The sequence below is a fragment of the Pseudorca crassidens genome, chromosome 1 (assembly GCF_039906515.1).
Source record: "Pseudorca crassidens isolate mPseCra1 chromosome 1, mPseCra1.hap1, whole genome shotgun sequence".
NCBI classification, from domain to species: domain Eukaryota; kingdom Metazoa; phylum Chordata; class Mammalia; order Artiodactyla; family Delphinidae; genus Pseudorca; species Pseudorca crassidens.
In genome coordinates, this window is record NC_090296.1 from 13,864,378 (window position 1) to 13,880,294 (window position 15,917).

General features: G+C 43.1%; 1 protein-coding gene and 1 long non-coding RNA gene across 9 annotated transcripts in view; one reads left to right on the forward strand and one right to left on the reverse strand.

The window, feature by feature from the left end:
* RPS6KA5 (ribosomal protein S6 kinase A5) overlaps nt 1-15,917 on the forward strand; it is a 182,159-nt gene that overhangs the window by 140,157 nt on the left and 26,085 nt on the right. For 4 of the 8 annotated variants that reach the window (XM_067727695.1, XM_067727716.1, XM_067727725.1 and 1 more), the window contains one exon: nt 208-311. The exons of 2 other annotated variants lie outside the window; for them this stretch is intronic. In XM_067727695.1, coding sequence (XP_067583796.1) covers nt 208-311 — 104 coding nt within the window. Of the gene's footprint in view, nt 1-207; nt 312-1,085; nt 1,233-14,794; nt 14,875-15,917 lie in introns of those variants that run through there. 2 more of the 8 variants (XM_067727705.1, XM_067727752.1) reach the window with 2 other exon arrangements.
* On the reverse strand, nt 9,162-11,451 carry LOC137219350 (uncharacterized). Its single transcript, XR_010941076.1, has 2 exons — nt 11,381-11,451; nt 9,162-9,474 (listed from the first exon to the last, which is right to left on the reverse strand). It is a non-coding gene; the product is annotated as an uncharacterized lncRNA (long non-coding RNA).

The window sequence follows — 15,917 nt, forward strand, 5'->3', positions numbered from 1 at the left end:
TCTATGTTTAAATTCTGAGGATACCTGAATATTTGTCCTCTCAATGTCTTTTTTGCATGTGCTAATTTAATACTCCTTGCACAGGAAGCTGTGCACAAAATCTTTTTGTCAAAATATTGTCAAATATATAGATTTATTTTGTTCATTTTTCTTTTTATGTAAAATACAATTAATATTCTAGAAAATGAAATTACTGTTGTTTTATAGGCAGTTGACTGGTGGAGTTTAGGTGTTCTAATGTATGAATTACTAACTGGAGCATCTCCTTTCACTGTTGATGGAGAGAAGAATTCCCAAGCTGAGATATCTAGGTAAGACCTAACAAAATAAAATAAGTGTATTGTTTTCTCAAAGGAACTGATCAAACTTCTGCAATTGGGCTGATAGAAAAAATACTTTTTTTAATGGGGTAGACAAAAACGATGTGTAAGTGGTAAATTTCCAATTATATTCCTGTAGGATATAGATATATAACCTTTATATTTCTTTATATTTTATATGCCCAATTAGATCTTAATTTTCGTAGATAGTGTCGTAATTTTTGTGTGCTCCAAAGTACTTAGCATATCGTCTTAACCTAATGTTTATTTGATGGATACTTTTTTCCCACTGTATACATAATGGAATTTCTTTGTGACTTTAACATAAAGAAACAGTAGTGATATTTTTCAAATCATGGATATAGGCTCAATAGAAACAAATACCATAAAATCACCCTCTTGTAGGTTATCATAGCACTGTTTTGTTCCTTTCCTTCATAGCAGTTATCACAATTGCAGTGTTACATTTTTGTTTGTAATTATTTGATTAATGTCTGTCTGTCCCACTAGATTGTAAGCTCTGTGAGAGCCAGGGGCCTGTCTGGCTTTGATCCTCAGCACTGTATGCTTAGATGCCAGCACAGTGCTTACCATGCAGAATTCAATGAATGTTCTTGGAATGAAATGAGTTAATGAACAAATAAACAAAGTGTGATAAAACATTGTACTAATTACTAGTTATGTTTTTGTCCTGTTTTTACTTGAATTTTATAACTTTGAGAACAGATTTGACATTAAAAATTAAAAATTGAGACTTCCACTTCTTACCAAGATGGAATAACAGGGACCGGATTTACTTTCCTGCCTGAAACAATTTTTTAAGTGGGCAAAATATATGAAACCACAGTGTGGAAGACATTGAACATCTAGCAATGAAGCACAGTGAACCCTGAGAGACGGGAAGTAAATGAGGTGAGCCCTATGATTGCCCAGCTTACTGCCTTGAGAGAGTATCCAGGCTGCAGTACAGGGAGGGGAAACACAAGTGGAGCTGAGATGGAAATGACCCAGGAAAGCCGGGGAAGCTGGAGTTTGCAGGGCAGAGTGTTGGAGAGGAGAAAGCCGCAGAGAGAGAGTGAAGTTCAGAGCTTTGCCGAAGGTACCCCTCAAATACTATTCAGTTAAGTAGTGATAAGCGCCATGTGTGATGGAACTATTCAGTATAGCTAAGATGTTATTTCTCTCCAAATTGATCTATAGATTCAGCACAATTAGAATCCCAGCAGGCTTTTTTTTTTTTTAGTAGAAATTGACACCCTGGGTCTAAATGCCTAGGACCTGAGTCTAAATGCATAGGATAGGCAAATCACCTTTGAAACAGTAGACCAACGTGGATTTGAAGACTCACAAGCTGCAACAATTAAGACACTGTGGTGTTTGTATCAGAATACACAACTCATCAGTGAAATAGAATAGAGAGTGCAGAAATAGAACCACACAGATATAGGTAGCTGATTTTTTTTTTTTTAATAAAGGTGCAGCGTCAGTTTGGTGGAGGAGAGATAGTTTTTCAACAAATGATTCTGGAACCATTGGCTATCATATGGAAAAAAATGAACTTCAATAAATACTTCACTCTATAGAGAAATTTTAAATGGATCATAGACCTAAAATGTAAAACTTAAAATTATAAACTTTCTGGAAGAAAACATGAAGGAAAATCTTTGTGCCCTTGCGTTAGGCAAACATTTCTTAGATAAGACACAAAAAGTGCAATCTGTAAAAGCAAACTGATAAATTGAACTTCATCCAAATTAAATACTTCTGCTCTTCGAAAGAAACTGTTAAGAGAATGGAAAGACAAGACACGGACTGGGGTAAAATTACAAATTATGTCTGATAAAAGACTGGTATCCAGAATATATAAAGAACACTCAAAACTCAAGGAAAAAAAACTCTCCATTTTTTAAAAGGGGCAAAAGATTTGAACAGACAGTTCACCAAAGAAGATCTGTGGGTGGCAAATGAGCACATAAAAAGATGATCGACAACATCATTAGTCTTTAGGGAAATGCAAACCAAACAACAATGAGATAGCACTATATACTCCCTGGAATGGCTAAAAATAAAGTGACTGACTATATTAGGGTTCTCCAGGGAAACAGAACCAATAGGATATATACACACATATATATAAAAGGAGATCTATTATAAGGAATCAGCTTACACAACTATGACAGCTAAGAAGTCCCACAATTGGAAGCCGTGGTGCAATTCCAGTCCAAGTCCGAAGGCCTCCGAACCAGAGCTGCCCCTGGTGCAAATCCCAGTCCAAGGGGAGAGGACCAGTGTCCCAGGTTGAGCAGGCAGGCAGTAAGGGACTGAACCCTCCCTTCCTCTGCTTCTCTTTCTATTCAGGCCCCCAAGGGATTGGCTGGTGCCCACCCACATTGGGGAGGGGATTCAAATGCTAATCTCATCCAGAAACACCCTCACAGACACACCCAGAAATAATGGTTAATCTCAGCCTGTGTCCCAGTCACGTGACACTTGAAGTTAACCATTACAAGTCCCGCCCCTGTCACCTTGGCAGCCATTTGCATCTCCTTAAACTGTACTTGATCTCCAGATAAAGACAATAACGTGGTCATTCCACCCAACATGATACAGCTATCCCAACAACCCACTAACCCTTCCCCAGAAGAGGACATAAGGTCCTTGAGTGGTGTAGTGATATCCGCTCTTCTCCTTGAAATCCCATAACTTAAAGACTATGGTATAAGTTTAAAATACTTAACTACCATGGTTGATATAAAGTCAACACATCTTATCTAATATGATGAAGGAATAAGGGAGGAAAGGAAACAAATATTTAATTTATACACACACTTATTCATAGCGAAGTAAGGAGGAAATACACATGGCAGTCACAGTCCTCGTTTCTATAACTGGTTACGGGGTCATAGCTGGTCTTTGTAACTGCCTTCTTCCACTACCCACTTGGTATTCCCTTTGCCTTCAACAAGTACCTCAGCTCGTGGGGTGATCCAAACCTTCATTCACAAAGAATGTGGGCCATTAATAGTCCTGACTAGATTGCATTGTAGTTTTCAACTGACCTTCGTCACAGGTTCTAGTCATGCTCATAGACCCTCTAGGGCATCTCCTGTACTCCAGACAGTCTTCCTTACTTCCACTGTGGAATAGTAGTCCAACTTCCCTTGACAGTAAGGATCATTCTCCCCAGCCAGTGTCGCAACTCCTTTTGCCTGTTGATTCAGAGGCCTGAGCAACCCAAAGTGGCTGGGTGGCAATCTTAATTTCCAGTTCAGTGGAATCACTGTTTCGTGTCTTGGAGGAAGCATCATTCCCCCTGGAACTAAGACCTTTAGGCTAGCAGAGCATAAAGTCATGCAAACAGAAAGCAAAAATTTTGCTAGTGGGTCACGACGGGTAGTAGTAAGTGGTGCCACTCCCATGTCTACCCCTTGATTTCTGGACCCGTGAATCCTGGCTATGGGAGAAACAGCACCATATATTGGATGTTGATTCAGAGCGTTTCAGCCTTCTGGAGAAACTTGCCGCCCTAGCTTGTGCTGTAACTGAGTCTTCGAAAGATCATTCCACCATGATATCAAGCCAACTTCAGAATGGTGGGGAACATGGTAAGACCAGTGAATTCCATGAGCATGGTCCGTTGCTGCACTTCTTTTGCTGTGACGTGAGTTCCTTCATCAGAAACAGTGGTGCTGTGTGGAATACCATGACAGTGCTTAAGGAAGTTTGGCAGTTTGGGCAGAAATATTGCATGTAGGAAAAGCGATCCGTATCCATAGTAAGTGTCTTTTCCAATTAGAGTGAAACTCTGTCCCTTCTGTCATGTAAACAATCCATTGTAATCAACCTGCCACCATAGCTGGCTGATCACCCTGGGGATTGGTGCCGTAGTGGGCACTCAGTATCGGTCTCCACTGCTGGCAGACTGGGCACTTGGTGGTGGCTGAAGCCAGGTCAACCTTGGTGAGTAGAAACCCATGTTGCTGAGCCCATGCGTAAGCTCCATCCCTGCCCCCACGGCCACCTTGCTCATGAGCCCACTGGGTGATGACGGGTGAATGGAGAGAGGCAGATTGGTATCCACAAAACAGATCAGCCTATCCATTTGACTGTTAAAATCCTCCTCTGTTCAGGTCACCCTTTGGTGAGCGTTCACATAGGACACAAATGTCTTCACATTTTTGCCCATTCAGAGGGGTCTGTCCACATACCTCGTCCCCAAATATCTTTGTCAACCAGATTTCCTTGTCAGCAGCTTTCCCATCATGTTCCTTCCAAATCCCTGACCATCCAGCCAAACCATTGGCCACAGCCCATTAATTAGTATAACATTGCTTGGTCCAAGCAAAGTGAACAACTAGTGCACTGCTCAGAGCTCTGCCCACCGGGAAGATCTGCTTGCACCTTTGCATATCATGCAAAACCGTCTGTAAACCAAGCCTGAGCCTCCTCTTCCTCTATCAGCTAAGGTAGGGGACTCCCCATGAGGCCGTAGATGCCGGCTGGGAGACAGAAGGCAGTGTGGCAGGAGCGGGGACATGGGCACTTAGGCCACTTCTTCATGTACATATTTGTGCCTTCAGCGCCTGCTCAGCCCAGTCTTGTGTATGTCACTTCCATTTGATGATGGAGCATTGCTGTGCACTGCCAACTCTACGGCTTGATGGATCAGATAAATGGGCATCTCAGGTTGCGTGTAACTTGGGGGCCCATAGTTAAATGTTCAGTCTTTGCTAAGGCCAAGTAGCAGATGAAAAGCTGTTTCTCAAAAGGGGGGTCGTTATCCTCAGAAGATGGCAGGGTTTTGCTCCAAGATCTTAAGGGCCTGTGCTTCAGTTCACCTCTAGGAGCTGCCAATCTCCAAACAGCATCCCTGTCTGCCACTTCCAGCACCTCTGATCTGCTGGATCAGATGAACCAAGTGGCAGAGCAGCTTGCACAGCAGCCTGGACCTGGTGCAGAACCTTCTCTTGTTCTGGACCCCACTCAACAGCAGCTTTTCGGGTCACTTGGTAAATGGGTCGGAGTAACACACCCAAATGAGGAATATGTTGCCTCTCAAATCCAGAGGCCCACTGGGCATTGTGCCTCGGTAGGAGGCACCAGCTGCAACAACTTCTCCTTCACCTTGGAAGAGATATCTTGATATGCCCTATACCACTGGACTCCTAGAAATCCACTAGAGGCCCCTGAGTTTTAGTCAGATTTATTTCCCACCCTCTGACACACAAATGTCTTACCAATAAGTCTAGAGTAGTTGCTACTTCTTGCTCGCCAGGTCCAATCAGCATAAAGTCATCAATGTAATGGACCAGCGTGATTATCTATGAAGAAGAAAGGCGATCAAGAGCTTTGTGAACTGAACAATGGCACAGGGCTGGAGAACAGATAACCCCTGAGGTAGGACAGTGAGGGTACATTGCTGGCCTTGCTAGCTGAAAGGAACTCTTTTTGGTGGGCCTTATGGACAGGGCTGGAGAAAAAGGGCTGCATTCCAGGTACCAGAGCTTGTATTAATTTGCTTAAGCAATGAAACCACAACTGGTACGGCAGCTGTAATTGGAGTCACCCCCTGGTTAAATTTACAATCATGCACTGATTGTAGAGCCGTCCATCTTCTGCACAGGCCAGTTAGGCAAGTTCAATGGGGATGTGGTGGGAATCACCAATCCTGCATCTTTCAAGTCCTTGCTGGTGGCACTAATTTCGGCAATCCCCCAGGAATGCGGTCTTGCTTTTTGATTTACTATTTTCCTAGGTAGAGGCAGTTCTAATGGCTTCCACTTGGCCTTTCCCACCAGAATTGCCCACACTCCACAGGTCAGGGAACGAATGTGGGGATTCTGCCAGCTGCCAGGTATCTCTGTTCCAATTATGCATTCTTGACCTGGGACAGTAACCACAGGATGGGGTCAGGGACCCACCGAATCCACTGTGAGATGGACCTGAGCTAAAACTCCATTAATTACTGGACCTCCGTAAGCCCCTACTCTGGCTGATGGGCCACAGTAATGTTTTGGGTCTCCTGGAATTAGTGTCAGTTCAGAACCAGTGACCAGTAGTGTCTGAAAGGTCTGATGATTTCCTTTCCCCAATGTACAGTTACTCTGGTAAAAGGCCGTGGGTCCCTCTGGGGAAGGCTGGGAGGAAGGTTAACAGTACAAATTCTCAGGGTCCTTCCTCAAGGTGACCCACCATCCCCTTTATTCAAGAGGTTGTGGGTGTATAAACTGGCTCAAGTGTGGGCATTGATTGAGGGACAGTTGATTGGGGGGAGGGCAGGAAAGATGACAAAGGGACACAGTGGAACTTTGGAGGGCATTGGGTATGTCCATTATCTTGATTGTGGGGATGGTTTCACAGGTGTATATATATGTGTCAGAATTTATCAAGTTGTACACTTTATATGGTGAGTTTATTGTATAATACATCAATTTTACTTCGATAAAACTGCTAAATTTTTTTTAGAATGTACCTTTTACAGGACATACTAGGAAGTAAATAATTTCCCACTATTACAGCTTATTTAATTTTGAAGCTAAGTGATCAGAAATATTTCTTGTTAAAATCAAATTTAAATCATGCCTATTATTAAAATTCTAAACATGACTTTGCTTATTTTAAATGTGCTTTTTGACAGTTTGAAAATGCCTCAGAATTGTAGGAAACCTTGCCCATAGTCTTTTGAGAATTCGGGTCCCCTTGCAGGGTCACACCTGTCATGGTGACAAATGAAAGGGCACACTTAACCTGACAACATTAAATAGTGGCTCCTCTGACTAATTCCCTCTTTCTGATTCCACATACACAAGCAATCTTCTTTTTATAGTTTTCCATTCCACCACAGGTCTGCCTGTAGAGAGACAGTATATTGCTGATCATAACGGCAGGAAAATTCTGAACCAAAAGATGTTCAAATTTAAATTGCTTTGATTGCCTTTAGATAAATTAGTTGGCATTCTGGTTTTAGCAAGAGAAAGAGAGCCTGAATCAGATTGTCTAAAATCTTAAAACTAGAGCAGATTTCTCAAGAATTTAAATAGGATTCTTTCCCTTTGATCAATTAATTATTCACTTTGTCATGTTGTTAATAATTTTGCTTAAAGATGGGTGTTAACCTATGATTCCATGGTTTTTTTGTTTTGTTTTGTTTTCTTGAAATTTACTAACAGTGTAATAGCTGAATTATCCCACATTACTTTTGCCTTTCAAGATAATCATTCTGATTGTCTTTCCTGGTGTAAAATCTTTTACAGTCTGTTCTTTATAAAATATGCACCATTCAGAAAAATGTATCATTACCTTGTCCCCAAATATCTTAAATAGCCAGGGCTTTTTCTGATCATTGAATTCTTCCATTCCTTAATTATCATGATCTCCCCTGAACTCTGCATACTTTCTATAGAGTTTATTTGAGATGCATCAGAATAATATATTATCCGAGTTATCTGTTTGCCTGTTGTTGTCTACAGGTAGCCTAAAATCAGGAAAAATATGTTTTCTCTGGTTATCAAATTTTAAAATATGATAAGAATTTAGGATGAGACGAGAACTTTCTCCATGGTGCAAGAATCCCTTTATCAGTGTCCCTGACGGTCCTCTCCTTTCTGTCTGAGTGCCATCAGTAAACAGATAACACTGTTGTGTAAGGTATTTTCAAGGAAGCCCCTTCCATCAGAATTTCTCCTCCCGTAAAACAAGCCGAAATTAGTTTCCTCTAACCTCTGCATGTCAGTTCTGGTCAGGAACCAAAGAACAGAGTAGTTCTGTGGTTTCTTCCAGACATTGCTTTAGGTGTCTGAAGATAGTTTTATCTAGGGTAAACCTTTCTAGTTCTCTTAACTGTTCATGTGAAATGATTTCTAGATTCGTCATTCCTCGGTACCATTCTGAACAAACATCAAATTGTCAACATTATAGATTTGAATGATAGCTCTTTAGCTTTTCTGTGAGTCTGTTTCTTATTTTTATTTCACGTATGTAGCATGTGCTTTTCGTACACATATGTTTCCCACTAGCTTTTACTGCCTCTGTGTAGAGCTTCCTCTTTCAGGGTATGTGTTACTGCCACACAGGAAGGTGTCCCCTCAGCCACTGGTATTGCTAGCAGTTTTTCTGCCTTCCCTTCAAGAAGGAAGCTCTTTCTTGCCTGGGGCTGTGTAAACCAGGATAATTAGATTTACCCTCACCTGGGCATCAGGACGTAAAGGTTCTGATTGCAGCTCCTCCATCATCTCCAGCAGGGTTGTTTCTGTCTCACTTTCTCTGCCTTGGAAATTTACAAAGTACTTGCCAAGAGATGTTTATTTGGTATTTCATTATCCATCAATAAAGTCTACTTTACTATTGTGTTTCATAGTGCCATCCTAAGCATAATGTTATATAAATTCAGGTCTAAGTGTTATAAAAATAATGGTTTAAACAGAGCTGTAGATGTTGTTTAGGTAGGGGGTTGGCAAACTATGGCCTGCAGGCCAAATCCATTCTGCTGCCTGTTATTGTGTAGCCTGTGAGCTAAGAATGGTTTTTACGTTCTTAAATGGTTTTACGTTCTTACGTTCTTTACGTTCTTAAGTGGTTGAAAAACTCAAAAGGTGACCAATATTTTGTGACGTGTGAAAATTAGATGAAATTTAAATTTCGGTGTCCATCAGTTATGTTTTATTAGAACACAGAGTACTCATCCATTTACCTATCATGTCTGGCTGCTTTCATGCTGCGGCAACAACACTGAATAGTTGCCCCAAAGACCATATAGCTTCCAAAGCCTGAAGAATGTATTGTCTGGCCTTGTATTAGTTACCCATTATCCATTGCTCAGTAACAAATGAGCTCAAAACTTAGTGGCCTAAGACAACATACATTTATTATCTCAGCATTTCTGTAGATCAGGAATCTGGGCACAGCTTAGCTAAGTCCTCCACTTCAAGGTCACTCACAGGCTGCAGTCAAGGTGTTGGCTGGGCTTTCAGTATCTCAAGGATCAACCGGGAAAGGATTTGCTTCGAAGCGCATGTCGTTGTTGGCAGGATTCAGTTCCTCTGGGTTGTTGGACTGAGAGCCTCAGTTCCTTGCTGGCTGTTGGCTGAAGACCACCCTCACTTCCTTGCTGTGTGTGCCTTTCCAACATGGCAACTTCTTCATCGAAGCATGCAAGCTGGGAAGGCAATAGAGAGAGTCTGCTAGGAAGATGGAATGTTTTGTAACCTAATCATGAAAGTGGCATTCTCTCATCTTTGCTGAATAATATTGGTTATGAGAAAGTCACTAGGTCCAGGCAACACGAGGCTGTGAATACATGGAGACAGTGATCATTGGGTAGCTTAGAAATCTGCCTACCGTGGGCCTTTTACAAAAAAGTTTGCTGACCCCTGGTTTAGGTAAGAATTTATTTGTCCTCGCAACGAGTGTTTCTCTTTAAGTAATTATTTTAAAACATTGATTTTGTGTGATGTGCTAATTTAGTCTTCTAAGTGCAAAATCAAAAAACAGTAATTCTGTTGTATTTTTCTGTTTTATCCATGTTAATTATTCAGTAACATATTGAATTAGCCCATTTGTATCATTTTACATTTTCTGTTTATTGATGTCTTGCTTTCAGAGTTATGTATAGAATAACAACAAGTATCATTATTTCTTACGCTAAGAAGAGATCAAATTTATTTTTTTCCTTGGCTTTCTTATTCTTCTTATGTCTTTATGATGAAATTTTTTTGTCAGCATATTTTATAAAGCCTTCTTAATTCCCCATAGGCAATTTGTTTTTTTCTTTTCTTCTCTCTAGGTATTTTTGTATCCAATAGCAGTATCTATATTTCCCAGGTGTTTTTTGACTCGTTACCCCAAATCTATTAATGTGTTTGTCACAAGAGCTATTCCTCTACCTGTTATTTAACAGGATACAATTACAGCAGCTTCAGACCGGAGTCCAGTGATGGGAGAGGAGCAGGGCGAAAATGACCCATCCCTTGGCACCATAATCCTCAGCTTTCCATCTTCCCTCTTATCATCCTTTTCACTCCTGCTTCCCTTGCATAACACGTTGGGGGGAGGGCCAAATGGTACTGAATTACTAATTTGCCTCTGAAGCACTCCCTGGGTGGGGAGAGGGTTTGGAGCCCTTCATAAAACATAGGGCTGATCATTCCCGCCGTGGAGAGGGCCCCTCAGAGACGCCATCAGAGTGGTTGCCATTTCCTGAGCTTCCCCTCCACCTCCTGCTTCGCTGCCACCTCTGATTACCGCCCCAGCCGGTTCTCCACTGCTCCCATCCACCTGGAGCCTCAAAGGTCAGCCTCACAGCTACTGGAAAAGGCCGTGGAAAGAAGAGCTAGCCTCTGCATTCACAAATCCGCCATCTCTTTTGGTCTGCGGCGTGATCTGCTGTTCCTTACATGCCGTGGTTCTCCAGGGCCTCCCGGGAGGGCGCCCCATCCTTCAGGATGAGCATCTTGGCTCCATACTCTTGCTCTTGTTCTCTGCCTGGGCTCCTTTCCATTCAGCAATCTCTTTGCAATTCCATGTGTTCCACTCTGCTCTTGGCCCCCAACACGGCCTTAGTTTGTTGTCACATGCAGCCACTTGGTCCGCAGGAAGCCCCAAGGCCCTCTCCTATCCCTGTCATCTTGCCCTGTTAGGAAGGGCACTCTAACACAGATAATGGAGTGGGTGGAGAAGTACCAGCTTGGAGAGCATCGTCTGGGCCACAGAAAAGAGTGTAGTAAGGAGGAGGGCCTCGGAAGAGGTCTGCCGGTAAAGCCCTGGTGAGTGAAATGGGATCCCAGCTTTAGCCTAAGCCGGGCCCACCTCTGAGATTAAGACGCGTTCAGGCACGTCTGATAAACCAGTCTAGTAGACCCATCAGTAATCTAACTGTGCAGGCGTCAAAGGGAGAGGAGCCCAGGTAGACCAGCTGGGTTCACAGAGGCCTTAGCCATTGAGCGGGGAAGGACAATTCTAGGTTTCATCTGTCACTTTTAGGGAGGAGATGCTATAAGTTGAAAAGAAAGGGAATTTAGCCCAAATCTTTACAAGATCACGCACACATCTTTGGTTCCTCTAACCTCATGAGAAACAGGTATTTTCTCCCTTCGGCTTCTCAGGTGGGTGGCTTCTCAGGCAGTGGGGGTCGGAGGCCTTGTTAGAGACCTGGGGGAAAGACGAAACAAGATGCTGTAGGAGAGAGTGAAGAGGAGTGTTCATAGCTCACAGAAGACATGCCCTGGGGATTCCCAGGAATTACTGGATGAGACTTTGAGTGGAGTCGCACACTCTGCAAAAGCCAGCAGGGGTACCAGCCAAAGAATCTCATCTCATTATTCTTAATCACCCAGTGGATGTGGCCTCAGGAAGCACAGGTTAGGTGGATCTGGGTCAAGAAAGAGCTCAGTGACATGCAGAGGGAAGTGACCGCATGGGACTGTCCTCCCTGGGCAGCCAGTCTTGTGGCTCAGAGAAGGGGCGCTCCTGTGGAGTAGCCAGGCTAAGGGCCCCACTGTGTGCCAACCTCTGTGCCCAAAGTCACCCACATCATGGCCTTGAATCCTTACGACCCTGAAAATGAGGTAGCAGCATGTGCTGTCCTACAGACAAGGAAGCTAAGCTTCAGTTACCTAAAGATTCAGAGCTACAGGGAGGTGGGACTGGAGTCAAGTGCAGAGTGACTGGAAAGTTGCTTCATGCTCTTTCCTGGGTAACACTTGGTTCCGTGTGGCTGTTTGCTGGTGAGGCAGATGCTTATTTCAGGTAAAGGATTGGGAAGGACTGGTCCAGAGACAACAGAGGGATTGATTTCATTAATCACTTGAGTATTTGTTGAGTGATTTTTTTTTTTTTTTTTTTTGTGGTACACGGGCCTCTCACTGCTGTGGCCTCTCCCTTTGGGGAGCACAGGCTCCAGACGCGCAGGCTCAGCGGCCATGGCTCACGGGCCCAGCCACTCCGCGGCATGTGGGATCTTCCCAGACCGGGGCACGAACCCGCGTCCTCTGCATCGGCAGGTGGACTCTCAACCACTGCGCCACCAGGGAAGCCCTGTTGAGTGATTTTTAACTCCTAGGAGGAAGAGAAATAGAAGCACATAGTTCTTGCCCTAAGAAAACTTACATACTGTTTGGGAAGATATGGAATAAATAGATGACAATTCATCATAAGAGAGAGTGTTGACAAATGTTTGAGTGGTAAGATGAATGCTGTGGAAGTACAGAGGCGGCACAGTCCCTTGGGTTTGGGAGCGTCAGGGATGCCCTCCTGATGGAGAGATAGCATGGGCTGGGCTGAGAGCGCCAATGAGGTTTGCAAAGGCAGAGGGTAGAAGGAAATGCCTTTCAGACGGTGGGGAAACACGCACAGGGTCCTGCAGACTCCCTGGAGTCCTCGCCAGTCTAGGTAGTGCTCTTAGCAGGTCCGTGATCTTGTAAATGAAGTTCATTTTATCATGCCTATTCTTAAAGGTAATGTTCACTATAGTTTAAAGCGTGCATAGGAGGAAAACAGCAGTAATAACACCCAGAGATGAACACTGCTACTATTTCCTGTTCGTCTTCTTCACCTGAATAATGTGCTCATACTAGAAATTAACTTTATATTTTGCAGTTTTTGTGTAAACTTATAAGCATTCTCTAATTACAAACTCTTCATAAACATACTTTTGTAATGGCTGTATAGTATACCATTGAGTAGATAACACCATGATATGCTTTACTGTCCCCCTTGTGTTGCACAAAAATTAAGAGTCAGTAGTTCAGTGAAAACTCTTTCTAACTCAGGCAGGCACGTATGTGATTCTGTGATTTGGGGACCACTGGGGAACCAGGAAGTGAGAGTCCACAATGAAATGGGGAAGATTGTGAACTTATAAATGGAGGACAGAGAGAAATAATCAACTCCTCTTTTGCTATCTGCAAAAAAGTGAAAAAGTTATCTGCAGGCATCTGTGGAAACTGAGGAGGAAAGCTCCTCATATAGTAAATGGAGAACAATTAGACATGTATTGATTTAGTAAATATTTGTTGAGGACTTGCTCTAGGCGAAAGCAGTGTTCTAGGCCCCAGGGAATAAAGCAGTGAACAAGACTGCTTTTTTTTTAAAAAAAAAAAAAAGAATCCCTACTCCCATTGAGCTTACATTTTAGTTGGGAGAGATAAATAATAGACAAATAAATATATAGTAGTCTATAAATTCCGTGAAGAAAAATAAAGGAAAAGGTTAAAGAGTGGGGGTAACAGCAATTTTGTAGGATGTAGGTGATGTGGGTGATGTGGAGGGATGAGGTGAGCATAAACCACTGTCCTAAAGGTCACTGATAACTTTTTATTGGGACAGTTCTTTGTTGTTATGTTTTAGTGAACATACAAAACACATGTGCCAAGTTTCATAGGTTCACTCTTTCCGCCACATTTTATTATGAAATGTTGCACATATTTGTTACGGTGGACACCTATGTACTCACTGCCATGATTCTACCATGAATATTTTACCATCCTTGCTTATTTCGTATCTACCTACCTCTCTCTCCATCATAGGTTTAATTTTAATCTTGATGTCCTCACCCTTTACTCCATAAATTCTTTTTTTTTTGCGGTACGCGGGCCTCTCACTGTTGTGGCCTCTCCCGTTGCGGAGCACAGGCTCCGGACGCGCAGGCTTAGCGGCCATGGCTCACGGGCACAGCCGCTCTGCGGCATGTGGGATCTTCCCGGACCGGGGCATGAACCCGTGTCTCCTGCATCGGCAGGCAGACTCTCAACCACTGTGCCACCAGGGAAGCCCTCCATAAATTCTTAAGCTAATCAGTTGTGCATTTCTTTTACCACAGGGGTTTTCAGAAACTTCCATCCATGAATAGGAAGAAATTTTATATTCATTTATATATTACTATAGATTTTAATTTTATTTCATTTTGCATTTTACATGTAATTCCTCAATCCATTCAGAGTTTATTTGGGCTTACAGTGTAAGGCAAGGGTCTTGCCTTGTTTGTTTCTTTCCCACATAGCTGGTTTACCCAACACATTTGTCAAACAATGCGGTCTTTCCTATGTTGGCTGGTCACTTTTTAAAAACAATGTAAGTTTTTGTATATGCCTGGTTATTTTTCAAGTTGTCTCTTCTATTCACTTGATATGGCTGTTAATTTATTTTACTACCACTTCACTTTCACAGTTTTGTTTTATAATACATTTTACTGTGTAGTTAGGCAAATTCTCCCCAGTTATTTTCTTTTTCAAAATTTTCTTAGCTGTGTTATCATTAATTCTTGCAAATAAATATTAATATTATCCAGGTTCTAAAGTATCTGGTTGAAATTTTAATTCATATGTATATTTCTTGGTTTTTTTTTTGAAAGGAATCTTTCCTCATCTGTAAGACAGGGATAATAATAGCCTTTTGATAGGAATTTTGTATGGATCGAATGATAATATACACTGAAGTGTTCAACGTGATATGTTAATTCAGAGCTTGTTCTGATTTTACAGAGAGCTCTAAGATTCATTTGGAAGCAAGAAAAAATAGCTCTGGGTTATTACCAGTTCAGAAATCAAGCACATTGGAAGAGGTAAAGTGGCAGCCAACACCCAAGAAATGTCTCCCAGCCCTTGTTGCGAGATGCCCTGGTATTGTTACAAGTGGGCATCCCACAGAAATCCTCCACCTGCACCCGCATTTCTCAGCGCCCACTCTGCACAGCCACGGTGGGCTGGCCCTCAGACTGACATTCATACTCACAGGGCACAACAGGCTGGAATCTGGCACCAGTTTTACTTAGCTTTCTGGAAGGATACAGGTCAGGAAGCATAGTGTATCGGCATGACAACTTCAAACATCTCATCAGAGGTCTTTCCAACCACCTAGGCCTGACTTCCCAGACCAGAAGGGACACGCTCAGCCATTAGTGATGGGACCTAGTGGGCGGGCATGGACCACCCAGCAGAGGAAACTCAGCGCAGGAACTCTGTCTTCTAACTCCCACGAACACAGCTTCCAAGCCCCCACAAGGACACCCTCGGGAATAAGAGAGAACACACAGAGGCTCGTGAATATGTTTTAAATAGTCCTGGACAAGACAACCCCCAGGACCTACGTGCCTGTTCACACCTGTCTGGCCAGGGGCAGTTCACTTCTCAGGGGTAACTTCAGAATGACTGAACACCTGACGCCTCACATCCACCTTGACCCGGTGCATTTCAAGGAAATAGTATAAGAAGAAGGTAAATCCGGGATCATCTTCCCGTGGAGGAAAGGGTTGAGCCTACTGTCTCCTTACCACCCCATCCCCAGTTTCTGGTCCTCTTCCTGGGCTTCAGAGCCTCTCCACATCGCTAAGGAAACCCTGTCTCACTCTGCTTATATGACAACAGCAGTGGTCCTTCCGTGAGTCTCCAGCAAGGCTCCTGCTGTCACTCCTCTACGTCGGGTGGGTGTTCAGCGTGCTCTGTGCGGGTCTGCTCCCGCTGCTTCTGGCCCTATTCTCACTCAGGAAAGGGGAGGGTCATCGCTGTTTGTTCTGCATGTTCCCTCATCAGCACTGTTTTCAGCAGGAATTCCTGTAGATTTCTACTCAGTTTCTTCCCGATCTGATCCCTGCCTCACCCGAATCTA